Genomic DNA, 15,613 nt, shown 5'->3' on the forward strand with positions numbered 1-15,613 from the left:
ACATATTTTAAAAAGTCATTTCTAATTTATAGCTGCAATAAAATTCTAACAGGGACAGGAACTATAAAATATTAAGTTACGTTGAACAAGAAATGTATAAGACCACTAAGGAGAAGAGTGGATGGTTAAGAGCTTGAGAGTATGACTGAAGTTAGGCTAGCTGAGTTCAAAGCACTGCTTTACTAACTAGCTGTGTAACTTTGGACAAGTTACTTAACGTTTTCTGTGTCAGTTTTGTCTGTAAAATAAGAATAGAAAGATATTGCCAAATTGTTCTTTGTTAATTCAGATTACCCACCTCACCAATAGTGTATGAGAGTGCTCGCCCTATCCAGAAGCAATCTTAAAGCCAGAAGGAAGCACAGAATTCACCAAGACCAGCCATCAAACCTTGCAAATCAGGACTGAGGCTCAGAAAGGGATAATGGTATGCTCAGAGTCTTACAGGGAGATAGTGACAGGGTCAGGTCTGGAACCTAGACTTTCTGACTCCTTGTGTTCTTTTTACTACTGTAAGAATTCATGAATTCAGCAAATATTTTATGAGCATGTATTATTATATGTGAGACTTTTGTGGTAGGTGCTAAATAAACATCTTTCATCACATAATCCTTATCACTCTCTAAGATAAGTGTTTTTATCTCTTTATTTCCATTTTACCACTGAGGAAACAGAATCAGAGAGGTTAAGTAACTTTCCCAAGATCATACAACTAGAAGTGGCAGGGGAAGATTGGAACTCAGGTCTATCTCCTGAGCCCCATTTTCTTTATACCATACTTCTTATGTGCCCATTTCAGATGTTTTCTCTTTCCTGTCTTGTTCATTATCCTTTCTGAAGCTTCTTCCTTAATGCTCTGGAGTTGTTCACACTCATCCTGTTTTGACTGCCAGGCTAACCTCTGCTTTGTGGACATTGACAACCACTTCATTGAACTGCCAGAGGACTTGCCTCAGTTTCCCAACAAATTGGAGTTTGTCCAGGAAGTCTCTGAGATTCTCATGGCATTTGGCATTCCACCTGAGGGGAACCTTCATTGTAGTGAGAGTGCCTCCAAGCTGAAGAGGCTCCGGGCCTCTGAGCTGGTCTCTGACAAGAGGAATGGCAACATCGCAGGCTCCCCTTTGCATTCCTATGAGCTCCTCAAGGAGAATGAAACTATCGCCCGGCTGCAAGCCTTGGTCAAGAGGACTGGGGTGAGCCTAGAAAAGGTAAGATGCTGTGTATGAGACTGTGACAGTTTTGGTCTGTGCTAGGGTGCTGTGCTCAAGTGTGGGATGAGTGAGCACTTGAGTTCAGGGGAAGGCATGTTTGTGAACAGTGAAAGAAAGCCCTTGTATGGGAGACTGGATTCAGCTCTGGCGAGTTATCCTATAAATGTTACTTGAATCTAAATCTGGGAGGAAATCTGGGTAGCTTCACACTTGGGCATCAAGGAGAGCCTGTTCTCATTCTGTGTGAACACTACAGCAGAGTGACTTGAAGGGATGATGTTGGTAATCTTTGTGTTCAGACCTCTTTTGGATCCATTACCCTGTGAGTTTCGTAGCAATCTAAAGCATACAGAGCAGGTATTGTTAACTCTGTTTTTATAGTTCAAGGAACCAAGGCTTGGAGAACCTGAGTGTTTTGCCTAACATTAAATGCCTAGGAAGTGGCTGAGCAGAGGCTAGGGCCTGGTTCTCGTGAATTCTAGTCCTGCTCTTTCCAGGGATGTCCCTAGCTTTCCATTTCCTGACTTTGATTAGACTGTCAGCTTTCTGCAGTTGTTTACCCATTTTCACCATCCCCCATTCTCACTGTTAAATTACTTTTGTAAGTTAGACATAAGCAAAATCATTTTGTTGGGCTGTTTTTTACTGAAGTGTGAAACAGTTCATTTTCCCGCTTTATTTTGCTTATAGAGCAGACATTTATTTATTTATTTATTTATGTTTCATGTGGGAGTTGAACCGGCAACCTTGCTGTTAAGAGCGCATGCTCTATCCACTAAGCCATCCGGGCAGCAGCACAGCTCAGGGTGTAGCGTTCAGTCCCAGCCGCTGGGGGACATAGTCCACTATCAAATAGGCAATCTTGTCATTAGAAGCACGTGCTCTCACCAGCTGAGCCATCCTGCCCCCTATTGGCAGCTCAGCAGCAGCTCAGCTCTGGCGCAGCTCAGACGAAGCTCAATGGCCCATGTGGGAATCGAACCAGCGACCCTGTTGTTCAGAGCTCGTGCTCTTAAGCAAACTCTTAACCAACTGAGCCACTCAGCCAGCCCTTTACAGCAGATATTTAAAAAAAAAATCATGATCAGGTATAGAGGAGCAGAGAAATATTTAGAGAGATTAAAAGATATATAAAAGACAGAGTAAAGACAGTAAAGAAAAATTCTTAGGGAGAAAGACAAGGAAAGTGATATGGGGGAAAAAAATCAGAGATGAAGGGAGAGCCAGAGTCTGACCTTGTTGCTTTGCATTATCGTTTTCTCATTGACTTCCAGATTCCCTCCTTCCCCTGAGCCTTGAGATAAACAGCACCTTCTCCTCTGTTATTGAATTTCTCTCTGCCCATAATGATCACTTTCATTGAGTTGCCGGGTACCTGCAAATGGAACACCTCATTTATTTCTTCATGTCAGAATACCTTTCTTTTTCTCCCTTCCCATTATTTATTCTTTATTTTCTCCATTTGCTGCGAAGTAAGTGATCACTGGGCAGATGGGTTGCATTTCTTTGTAATAAAAGGAAAAGCTGTGTGTTCTCAACTGTTGTTTCTTTTTTGTAGCTGGAAGTGCGTGAAGACCCCAGCAGCAATAAGGATCTGAAAGTTCAGTGTGATGAAGAAGAACTCAGGATTTACCAGCTAAACATTCAGATCCGGGAAGTTTTTGCAAATCGTTTCACTCAGATGTTTGCAGATTATGAGGTGTTTGTCATTCAACCCAGCCAGGATAAGGAGTCCTGGTTTACTAACAGGGAGCAGATGCAAAACTTCGATAAGGTGAGTATAATCTGCTGGGGAGATGGTGAGGCATGAAGATTTAACTGAAGATGAGCTTTTCTTCCATAATACAATGACCCTTGAACAACATGGGGGTTAGGGGTTCTGATACCTCCCCACCCCCCATCCTTGGTATCTATGGGGGATTGGTTTCAGGACCCTTGCAGATAACCAAAATCTGCAGATGCTCAAACCCTATACATAAAATGGCGTAGAACAATGCATACTGTTGGCCCTCTGCATTCACGGATTCCCAACTATGGATCTAAAATACTGTTTTCAATCTGCGGCTGGTTGAGTCCATAGATGCAAAACTGGGGATATGGAGGGCCGAGTGTATATTTAATGAAAAAAATATGTGTGTAAGTGATTCCGTGGAGTTCAAACCTGTGTTGGTCAATGGCCAATTATATGCTGGAAACAAGTTCATAGTCCTCCTGATAAAATTGAAGATCTTGTTGCTTTAGAACAAAGTGCTGGTCCTTACTATCAGGTGATTTACCTTTAGTCAAGGAGCTTTCTTAGCAAAGGTGCGTATGCTGGTTGAACATCAGGATTCTGGGAAGAGGTGTTGCCACGGTAGGTTGCCTGAGTAAGTTTGGGCTAGCGTGTCCAAGTTCTAGGATATCTGAAATTAGAAGTGGGTTAGTGAGAATGTTAAAAAAACTGATGAAGGGATTTTGCTGTTTGCTTTTCCTCAAGACCTAGGAAGCTTCAGAGAAGAATCAACCTGTGGATCCTTTGGGTGCACCGTCGTAGCTGACATACCCTCCTCCCTCTTCCCTGGTGATAACTGTCTGTTTCCTTCTGCTCCCACCAGGCATCTTTTCTCTCAGATCAGCCTGAGCCCTACCTGCCCTTCCTCTCAAGGTTCCTGGAGACACAGATGTTTGCTTCTTTCATTGACAATAAAATCATGTGTCATGATGATGATGATAAAGACCCTGTGCTCCGGGTGTTTGATTCCCGCGTAGACAAGATCAGGCTGTTGAATGTCCGGACGCCTACTCTCCGCACGTCCATGTACCAGAAGTGTACCACTGTGGATGAAGCAGGTGGGGCCTCCTTGGTGCTCTTCTTTCTAGCTTCTTGGATTATGTCACTAATGTGTCCCGGTTCCTAAACATGACAGCTTCTTTCTTTGTTTCTGCTTTTGCGTAAGTTGTTCCCATAGGCTGAACTTATCTTTCCTGTCTTTTTTGCCTGGTTAGCTTCTCATCCTTTAACGGTGTCAGTTAGGAATGGGTCCTGCTGTAGGTAGTAGAGAATCTAGTCAGCAGTGGGTTAGACAAATGTGGGGGTTATTTTTCTCACATTAGCAACAAGTGCAGATTTGTTGTTTGCTCAGTTGCCCAACAGTGTAATCAGGAGCCGAGGTTCTATCTTTTTACTCAGCTATCCTTAGCATACTGAATTTTGTGTTCATGTTTCTTGTCTCATGGTTACCAGAAGTGTTTTTATGTTCAGGGCAAGAAGAGGGGAGGTTGCTACCAGATATATTTCCCCTCTTGAATCAGAAAGCAAAAACTTACCCAGAAATTCCCAGCAACTTTTGTTGTCTCAGAGGCCAGAACTATGTTAGTGACCATCCTTAAATGCAAGGGAGGCTGTGAAAAGGAGTACTGAATGGGGTATAATGTTCCCCTAAACAGTATTGGGGTTCTGTTAGCAAGAAAGAAGGGGCAAATGAGTTAGGAGTAAGCAGTTGACAGTCTTTGTCAGAGAAACCCGGCTGATATGTCTCCTCCGTGAAGCCTTTTCGGATGCCCTCAGGCTGAGTAGGTGGATTCCAGCTCGGTGCTCCTGTGGTGCTTTGTTCTTACCTCACCTCTGTGATCTCTGTTCATTTGAGCTATCATTAATGGGGAACAATTTAAGAGCAGAGGTCGTATTTACCCATTTTCTTACCCCTCAATCTTCTAACATTATACTTAGCACATATAGATGTTAAAGATTGTTTGCTACATGCATGATTAAAAAGGCCTTTTTGTTCATAGAGGCCTCATCTAGATCAGTTTAGTTAGAGAATAGTCTCAGTTTGAGGTGTCAGATTTAAGTAGTATGTTCACTTCCTTGTGGGATGTTCAGTGTCCTTGTAGCCTTTTTGTATATATTAATCATCGTTTATCAAATATTATAAATACCAACTACATGCTTAACATATGGTAAGTGCTCAACAAATATTTACTGAATGAATGAACATGCCAAGCATCTTTCTAGGTTTCGAAGATACAACTGGTGACAATTTGGGCAAAGTCCTGTCTTCATTGACTACATCTCTAGCCTTCTGTCTTTACCTTTCAGCTCTTGTTCTAGGCCTTTCACTAAGATGACAGTCCTCTTGGCTGAGGCTTGAGGACGTGTTGCCCAAGCAAGCCGACTGCTCTGACATAGTCATCCTTGCCTCCTGGGACACATGAGGCTTCAGATTCCATTCCAAAATTCTGCCCAAGACTTTGGTCCTAGGAAGCTTGGTGGAGATTTTTACAAGACTTTAGGTGTAGAGAAACATCTCCCAAGCCATCCGTTTAAATAAGGACTTCCCAATGTTTTCATGTTGTGCTACACTTGCAAGGAAAATATTTGTATATGGCTCGCTGGAATAAAGCGAGGAGTCTGCTTATAGCTAGAGGCTATACAGTCAGAGGCTCTAGTCACTTGAGACCTTGCCCATCTGCCACAATCAATCCTCAGCCCATCTGTAATCCATTTGTTGAACGCCAAACTGCAGCATACTGGTTTGAATTAGTCTAGGCTCAGCTGAGGCCAGGACATGTGTTCTCTTGGGTCTGTTAGAATGTGGGGTTTGGGAAATGGAAGGAGGGTTAACTAACCCTCATTTGTATGACTCATTTCAGAAAAATGGGTGTCACAGAGACCTTTCAGGCAACTCTGTGCTTTGCTCCCAGGAATAATTGGAATGTCTTTGCCATTGGTATATCCCTTAGGTATGACCCAGAGAGACACATTCCAACTGTGCTAGAGCAGGGTTCTTGCCCCTGGCCTGGAGGAGTAGTTTAGCCACCTCACTCCATCCCAAATGGACCCCTCAGCTTCTTGAACCAGCCTGACTGGAAAATGTTAAAAACATAACTAAAGGGCTGTTTTTGGAGAGCCTTTAAAATGTTACGTTTGACAATTGGCAATCAATTTTACTCACCCACTAATTTTATAGCTAAAGGTGTTCCTTTGGCTCACCACCTATCCGCAAGGCCTAGAATAGTTCCTGGTACATTTAAGATACTGAATAAGCTCTGTTGAATAAGAGTAAGGGTGGGAGGAAATAAGGGAGGCCCAAAGAGAGGAGGCAGCTTGACTTAGGATAACAGCAAAGCCCAAAGGTCGAGATGTTTTTACAATACATGACTCTAGAAAATACCAGGAGAGTTACCAGCTTTTCTTATTCTTACTCTTTAAAAATTTTGAGGTATAATTGACATACAGTGCTCTGCACGTATTTTAAAGTTTTGGTACACACACACACACACACACACACACACACACACTTATACTAAGAACTAGCAAACATACCCATCACTCTCAAAAGTTTGCCCTTTTATAATACCTTTATCCCATCTCCTCACCACTTTCTCCAAATCCCAAGGGCATTCACTGCTGTGATTTTTGTTACTGTAGAGTTTTCATTTTTCTAGAATTTTATATAAATGGAATTATACAGTGTGTACCCTTTTTAAGTTTGCCTTCTTTTACTCAGCATAATTATTTTGAGATTCATTCATGTTCCTTTTATTGCTGAGTAGTATTTCATTGTAGGGGTATTACTACAATTTTTTATCTGTTTTACCTGTTGGTTACCTTTGGGCTATAACATTTGTGTACATATGTTTTCTTTCCCTTGGATAAATAACCTAGGAGTGGAGTGACTGGATCTTATGATATTTGTATGTTGACTTTTTAAAAACCTGCCAAATTGTCTTTCAAAGTGGTTGTACATTTTGCATTCCTACAAGTAGTGCACGAGAATTACAGTTCTATCCCACTGTTGACAACATTTAGTATGGTCAGTCTTTTCATTTTAGCCATTTGAATAGGTTTGTAGTGGAATCACATTGTGGTTTTGATTTGTGTGTTCCTGATGATTAATGGTGTTGGACATTTTTTCATCTGCTTATTTGCCACCTATTCATCTTCTGTGATGAAGTATCTATTTAAATCTTTTGCCCATTTTTTATTGAGTTATTTATTTTTTTACTATTGAGTTTTGAAAGTTTATATTCTGGATACAAGCCCATTATCAGATATATGATTTGCAAATATTTCCCCCACTTTGTAGCTTGTCTTTTTGTTATCTTAACAGTATCTTTTGAAGAACAAAGTTTTAAATTTTGATGGGGCCTAATTTACCAGTTTTTAAAAAATGGATTGTGTTTTTGGTGTTGTGTCTAAGATATTCTTGCCTAAATAAGATCACATAGTTGTCTTTTTTTCTCCTCTATATTTCCTTCTAGAAGTTTTATATTTTTAGACTTTATATTTGGGTCTTTGATCATTACAAGTTAATTTTTATAAGTAGTGTAAGCTAAGGATCCAGGTTCATTTTTTTTCTTCTTGGATATCCAGTTGTTCTGCCATCATCTGTTGAAAAGACTATCCATTATCCAATGAATTGCCTTTTACCCTTTGTCAAAATATAAGCAATCTATATATGTGTAAGTCTAATTCTGGATTCTCTGTTCTGTTTCATTGATCTGTTTGTCTACACATTTACACCAGTACCACACTGCCTTATAAAGCTACTGATTATTGTAGCTTTATATTAAATCTTGAAGCCATGTAATGTTAGTCCTCCAACTTTATTGGCTATTCTATGTCCTTTGTATTTCATATATATTTAGAATCTGCTTATCAGTTTTCACAAATGACTTTCTGAGATTTTTATTGGAATTACCTTGAATCTATATATCAATTTTTATTGGGATTACCTTGAATCTATATATCAATTTAGGGAGAATTGGCATCTTAACATACTGAGTCTTCTGATCCATGAACCTGGCAGATCTCTCCATTTATTTAGGTCTTCTTTAATTTCTCTCAGTGTTGTATACAAGTTTTGCATATCTTTTGTTGGATTTATCCCTAGGTATTTTATATTTTTTGGTGTTATTGTAAATGGTATTTTAAAATTTTAATTTCTGATTGTTCATTGCTAATATACAGAAACATAATAGCTTTGTATATTGATCTGTGTCCTGCAACCATACTAAACTTATTATTAGTGGCTCTTTATACATTCTGTCAGGTTTTCTACATAGATAATCATAATTTTACATTTTTCTTTCCAATCTGAATGCCTTTTATTTCTTGCATTATGCACTAGCTAGAACCTTAACTACAATGTCAAATAGAAGTGGTGAGAGTAGACATTCTTGTCTTATTCTTGATTTTAGATGGAAGGCATTCAACATTAAATACGACATTAGCTGCAGGTTTTTCATGGATACCTTTTATTAGTTGAGGATGTTTGTTTCTGTTACTAGTTTGCTGAGAGTTTTTATCAGAAGTGGATGCTGTATTTTATCAAATGCTTTTTCTGCATCTATCGAGGTAGTTATACAGTTTTTAGTTTTAGTTTGTTAATGTGGTGAATTACATTGATTGATTTTTGAATGTGTAAACCAACCTTGCATTCTTGAGGTAAACTCTATTTGGTCATGATGTATTATCTTTTTTGTATATTATTGAATTTGATTTACTAAAATTTTGTTTAGAAAAATGTTTACATTTTTGTTCATAGGTTTTTTTTTTGTTTTTTTTTTTTAAAGATTTTTATTGGGGAATTGGGGGTATGGGAACAGTGCTGGGGAATTGGGGGAAGGGGAACAGACAAGTTGCTGTCCTTTTGTTCTTCAGTCTAGTTGTGGAGGACGTTGCTTCACTGGCCCAAGTTGGCACCATCATTGCGCTCTTCCCAGGCGAGGCACATCAGTCGCTGGCTACTGGACGGCTGCTCACTGCGGCTGCTGGCTGCTCACGCTGGCTGCTGGCTACATACGGTAGCCCATGGCAACCCACTGCCACAGGGGCTGCAGCCTAGCCGTTGCCGTTGACTCACAGCAGCCCAGCTCCAGGTTGAGCTGTTGTTCAGTATCTTAGCTGTGGAGGGCAGTGTCACTGGCCCTCATATGTGGGATCCGAACCGGGGCCCTCTGGCATCCCAAGCCAGTTCTTAACCATCGCGCCACTCGGCCGGCCCTGTTCATAGGTTTTTAAAAAAATATCTTGATCTGATTTGGTATCACAATAATGCTGGCTTCAAAGAATAAGTTAGGAATTATTCTGTCCTCTTTAGTTTCCTAGAAGAGCTTGTGTAAGTGATATTACTTTTTTTTAGATGTTTGGCAGAATTCATCAGGGAAGCCATCTGGGCCTGGAGTTGTTTTTTGTTTGTTTGTTTGTTTGTTTGTTTTTTGCAAGAAGATTTTAAACTACAGATTCATTTTAAAAAATAGATACAGGGCCATTCATTCAGGTTATCTATTTCTTCATGAGTGAGCTTTGGCAGTTTGTGTCTTTCAAGGAATTTGTCCATTTCACCTATTGTCAAATTTGTTGGTAGTGAGTTATTCATAATATTCCCATATTAATATCTATGGAATCTATAGCAATGTCACTTCTCTCATTTCTGATATTGGTAATTTGTGTCTTTTCCTTTTTATCCTGACCAGTTTGACTAGAAGTTTATTAGGTTTACTGATCTTCTGAAAGAACTAGTTATGGGATTTATTAATTTTCTGCTTACTTCGTTGATTTCACTCTAGCCATTATTATTTCCTTTCTTCTACTGACTTTGAATTTAATTTGTTTGTCTTTTTATAGTTTCTTAAGGTGGAAGCTGAGGTCATTAGTTTGAGACCTTTTTTTTTTTTTCCTAAGATAGAACTTTAGTACAATAATTCTTCTTTTAAGTAATATTTTAATGACATACCACAAATTCTGTGTTTTTGTGTTTTTATTTTTAGTAAGTTCTTTCTTATTTCCCTTTTCATTTCTTTTTTTGATGCATGAGTTATTTAGAAGTGTGTTATTTAGTTTTAAGATGTTATTATTGATTATTGTGGTCAGAGGACATACTTTGTATAATTCAAATTATTTTTAAATTTATTGAGACTTATTTTATGGTCTAGAATATGGCATATTTAAAAAAAATATTTGACTTTTGTTGTTGTTGTTGTTGTTTTCATCCAGAGAAAGCAATTGAGCTGCGTCTGGCCAAAATTGACCATACTGCTGTTCACCCCCATTTGCTTGACATGAAGATTGGACAAGGGAAGTATGAGCCAGGCTTCTTCCCAAAGCTGCAGTCTGATGTGCTTTCCATCGGGCCAGCCAGCAACAAGTGAGTCAACCCCAGGGATTCCCTGATCCAGCTCCCTCATCACAGCCCCATAATCATCCAGTATCTGGGCCTGAGCTGGTAGAAGACCCCTGAATTTTGTAAAGCAGATATGGAGATGACCCAAACTATCTAGGTTGTTCACTTTTTTGAACAAGAAAATAGGTGAAAAAATATCATCTCCTGTCTCCACTGTGCAAATTGGGATAGGTCCACATGCTCAGGACCTGCAGAAAGCCAGGCTGCAGATGGGTTGAAATTATCTCATGACTGAATCCCATACAACACCTAGCTAGCGTTGTGTCTTCAGTAAGTGGTGTTTGAAGAAATTTAAGAGCCTTAGAACTGAAAGTAGATAACTTAGTAGGATTGCTATTCTTTAGTTACTTTTGGAGATGAGTGTATCAAAGCCCAGACAGAGTTGACTGAGTATAGTTTGGATCTGCATGTGTAGTTTTTGTAGATGTTTAGAGAGAGGGAGGGGAAGGGGGAGGGGGAGTGGGAGGGGGAGAGGGAGAGGGATCTGTGTTCCCTGGGAGGTATCTTTCCTGACCAGTCACTGATCTTGAAGCTACTCTCCCTCAAGTTCTCTGAGCTATCCCTGGTGACCTCTTGGTGGTTTCCCAGCATTGGTTCCTAGACATTCAAGTTTTCTCCTGTCAGTTGACCTTACTTTCTTAGTGGGATGTTCTTAGTTGCCTTCTTTGATTTTTCAGGTGGACAAAAAGGAATGCCCCTGCCCAGTGGAGGCGGAAAGATCGGCAGAAGCAGCACACAGAACACCTGCGTTTAGATAATGACCAGAGAGAGGTAAGACACCTTAAGAATGACAAGGAATGCTGTACTCTTCTTCTCTCTCCCATTTCCTTGGCCTCTGGTCTGATTCAAATGTCCTAGCAATGACCTCTTGTCTGAATGTGGAGCAGAGGTACAGAGACCACCGAACTGAGAAGGTAATTTGAGGCCAAAAAAGGAAGCAGGCAACTCCATAGATTATAACAGCAGAGAATTTTAAGTAGAGGAAATGCAGGATCCAAAAGCTTGGTGATTGTTGCTTAATGGAGACTGTGGGCAGAATATTTTGGAGGAATGAGGTACTAGAGGTAGCTAGCAAGTTAAAAGGCAGGTAGCAGTAGTCCAGGTGATAGTAATTGAAGCCTAACTTTGGGGGTTGGTAGTAGGGGCAGATTGAGGGGCCAGAAGATAGAAGGGACAGAATTGTACTACTGGAGTAAATATGGGGGAGAAGGTAGTCTGGGGTAAAAATGTTGGTTGTGAACCTGGGATGCTGAGAGGATGTCAGTGTTCAGTTCACTGCACTTATGTATAGTCTGTGTTAAAACAAGCAGCATATGGGTAATCACCAGCACATTGTAAAGAAGCAGAAAATACAGTTATTGTTTTGAGTGTGCAATCTTATTTTCCAGGCCCTAATTTTAGCAAAGTTACATTTTATTGTCATCGCATAGAATTAACCCCTGGTTGTTCACAGAATGTAAAAGGATTTATGAGACTCTACAAGAGTAAGAAAAGATTTATTGAAAGTCAAAAAGAGAGAGAGAGAGAGTTCTGTTTGGAACTGGCAGAAGTTTTGCCAGGGCAGTCTGATGGAGACAGCTGTGCCGATAAGAAGGCGTGCTGGGGTTTTATATTTTTCCATTCAGGTTGCTTGTCAGTTTGCAGGGGGGCTGCTGTTACAATTGTTTTCTCCTAGGAACTGTTCTGTTCCCATCTATGATGGATGTCAGCTTGCAGGGGGTTGCTGTTGCGATTAGGAACTGTTCTGTTCCCATCTATGATGGGTGTTCGTTGGCTTGCAAGGGGCTGCCATTGTGATTGGGAACTTTTCTTTTCTCACCTATGATGGATGTAAGGTGCTTGCAGCCTGCAGGTGCAGTGCTAGCCAGGGGAGTCAGAGCCAACCGGTTAATGTTTAAGCTCGCTCCTGCCAGCTTACAAGCTTGCTCCTGTTAACTCTTTACTTGTCTCATCATTGTTGATAACAAGGGTGATATCTTTGATATGCACACAGGAGTTCAATTCCTCCTTGCTTAGTGGGGAAAATGATTTTCTCACTAGTATTCTGATATTTGGGTGGGTTTGCATACTGAGCTATACATGCTGTGGCCATGGGTTCTTTTTTTTTTTTAACCTCTTGTATCCTTAAGGTAAAGGTAATTAGAGTATTCATGGAGTGCTTTACATCAGAGAAAACAGAATTCATTATGTTATCTCAGTTTTCCTCTTTGATACAGAGTTGCATTTTAAACTTTCTGCCCTTAGCTATCTGAGCCTAGGAAAGAGGCAGTAAGAAAGTGCGGGGTGATAGTGCCCTCTTCAGGCACCCATCAGTATTGGTGGATAGTTTGTGTGCATTAACAGCCTTTGATTTCTTGGTTTGCTGTAGAAGTACATCCAGGAAGCCAGGAATATGGGCAGCACCATCCGCCAGCCCAAACTATCCAACCTGTCCCCGTCAGTGATTGCCCAAACCAACTGGAAGTTTGTAGAGGGTCTGCTGAAGGAATGTCGCAACAAGGTGAGCTGTGGACGCTTCTGTATGTGTGCTATTTCCCTTGACAGCCAAGTGAGACCAAGGCTTGGCTTTGACATTCTTTTGTGGTTTTAAAAATATTGTTAACATAGTGGGATGATACTAATTTTAAGATCCTGTTAACTTGGAATTAAGTGTATTAGTTTTAAATAAAAGATACCATTAATCAAGAGCAAGCACTTAGCTTGATATAAACTTAATATGTATTCTTTAAAATGGAGAGGTAGGTGTAGTTTTTAATTTTAGACATCTTGCATTACTTACTTGAAATCATTGTAGTTGAATTGTCTTCAACAGATTAGCTTTACACACATGGAAATATTTTTGCCTCTATTTTAATTTGGTAGCAGTGATTTCATGTGTCTAGAACAAGAATTTACTGAGTGGCTACTATGTGCCAGGCCAAAGTGTGTTATTTAGTTTAAGTTTGTTGGGATGTTTTTCTCAATTCTGCAAAGACAGTAATTTTTAAAAAAAACTTTATTGAGGTATAATTAATATACAAAAATTTCACACATTTAACGTATGCATCTTGATGAGTTTGGACATATGCATGCACCCATGATACTTTTACCACAATCAAGGTACTAAATGTATCAATCACTTCCATGAACTTTCTTATGTTCTTTTGTGATTTTTGTTTGTTTTTGAGATCTATCCTCTTAACATACTTTAAAGTGCACAATATTGTATTGTTAATTATAGACACTATGCTGTATAGCAGATCTCTAGAACTTACTCATCTTGCATACTGAAACTTCATATCTACTGAGCAACACTTTCCTATTTTACCCTCTCCCCATCCCCTGGCTACCACCATTCTATTCTCTGTTTTTGTGAGTCTATTTTAGATACCTCATACAAGTGGAATCATATAGTATTTGATCTTTTGTGACTGGCTTATTTCACTTAGCATAATGTCCTCCAGGTTCTTCCATGTTGCTGCAGATGTCAGGATTTCCTTCATATTTATGGCTGAATAATATTCCATTGTATGTATATACCACATCTTTTTTATCCATTCATCTGTTGATGAACACTTGGATTGTTTTCATATCTTGGCTATTGTGAATAATGCTGCAGTGAACATGGGGTATAGGTATATCTTTGAGATTCTGATTTCAGTTCTTTTGGATATATACTTAAAATAGGAATGCCAGATCAAAAGACAGTAATTCTTAATTTTTAATGTTTTAGTTATGAGTGTAATTTCTTTTCAAATAAAAATGTAGCCTTTCAACCATGTCAGTATACCACAGTTTTAGAACAGTTCAACTAACTTGGTTTTTACTATATCCTGTTTATTCATCAATGGGAAAAAAAGATTTTCCTGCATTTTCAGTTTGCAAGTAGTAGTCATTTCTAGGATGAAATCAAATATACTTTCTCTTGCAAAAGAAATGATTACTGTTACAAGTTAGATTGATATATTAGTACTGATGTTTTGAATTCAGATGTCTTTAAAAAAGCTTCTGTCAGTTCACTCTGAACCACTGATATCTGTGATTTTCCACACAGTGTTCTCTTTTCTGCTATTAGGAGCGTTAGTGATGCTGCCTTTCTTGAAAGAGCCTTTTCTGTTGTCTCTGAGATTTGTTTTCTAAGCCACTGACATTCATTCTCAAGTTTTGAGATGCATGCCTAGTCAATGACAACTTCCTTATGTGCATTGCCTGGTCAACAGTGACTGTGAAATACATCCCAATTTCCGAGATGTTAATATGTAGAAAAAAATACATCTTAGATTTGAAGAGATACAGTATCAGTCTGACACCGCCAAGTGTTGGCTAGCATGTAGAGCATAAATTGGTATGACTACTTTGGAAAACAGCATAGTATTAGTTAGTATTCTCCTAGGTATATTCCCTAGAGAAACCTTTGCTGCCTGACTCAGGAGATATATACAGGAAGTTTACAGTAGCGTTCTTTATAATAGCCCCAAACTGGAAACAACCCAAAGGCCAATCAGTAGGAGAATCAATAAGTAAAGTGTACTATATTTATATGATGGAGTGCTATACAGTGGTGGAAATGGACAACAGCTATACCCATCAACGTGGATGAATGTCACATACATAAAGTTGAGTGAAAAAGCAAATCACAAAAGAAAACATACTAGTGAAACTAAACTATGTTGTTTAGGAATGAAAATATAGGTCATAATTATTTCCTTGTTTTTCTGTAGTTTTAAGTCAGGATACTGATCACTTTTAGAATGGCAAGGTGATTGGAGAGGACACTTGGGGTGCTTCAAAAGTATACAATGACAATATTTTATTTCTTATCCTGGGCGATGGTTATAATAGAATAATAATGTACATGTGTATATACAGAGGGTGCCAAAAAAATGTATACACATTTTAAGAAAGGAAAAAACTGTATTAAAATTACACTGATGATAACCACTTTGAGCACCTCTTGTAACTGCAGAAGTCAAACGTGACTTGTATTCATCTTTTGGTATCGGTATATATTGAGTATTACAATTTTAATACAGTTTTTCCTTTCTTAAAATGTGTATACTTTTTTTGGCACCCTCTGTATATACCTATATGCATATACATATGTATATGAGATATATTTTACAATAAAGCCATTAAAAATAGTAACACTGGAAAGAAATAAGCCAAAGTGTAAAGAGTTGTTGCTTCTGAAAGATAGGTAGGGTTAGTGGTGATTTTCCCCCTCGGCTCTTTAGAGTTTTTTTTTTTTTTTTT

The 15,613-nt window shown here is 39.1% G+C and overlaps 1 protein-coding gene across 2 annotated transcripts in view; it reads left to right on the top strand.

Moving 5' to 3' along the window:
- Positions 1–15,613, top strand: part of DENND5A (DENN domain containing 5A) — an 87,149-nt gene that overhangs the window by 49,100 nt on the left and 22,436 nt on the right. For both annotated transcript variants that reach the window (XM_019656231.1, XM_019656232.1), the window contains 6 exons: positions 894–1,211; positions 2,773–2,988; positions 3,809–4,043; positions 10,195–10,345; positions 11,059–11,152; positions 12,750–12,881. In XM_019656231.1, coding sequence (XP_019511776.1) covers positions 894–1,211; positions 2,773–2,988; positions 3,809–4,043; positions 10,195–10,345; positions 11,059–11,152; positions 12,750–12,881 — 1,146 coding nt within the window. The remainder of the gene's footprint in view (positions 1–893; positions 1,212–2,772; positions 2,989–3,808; positions 4,044–10,194; positions 10,346–11,058; positions 11,153–12,749; positions 12,882–15,613) is intronic.

This window comes from Hipposideros armiger, unplaced genomic scaffold (assembly GCF_001890085.2).
Source record: "Hipposideros armiger isolate ML-2016 unplaced genomic scaffold, ASM189008v1 scaffold_256, whole genome shotgun sequence".
NCBI lineage: Eukaryota > Metazoa > Chordata > Mammalia > Chiroptera > Hipposideridae > Hipposideros > Hipposideros armiger.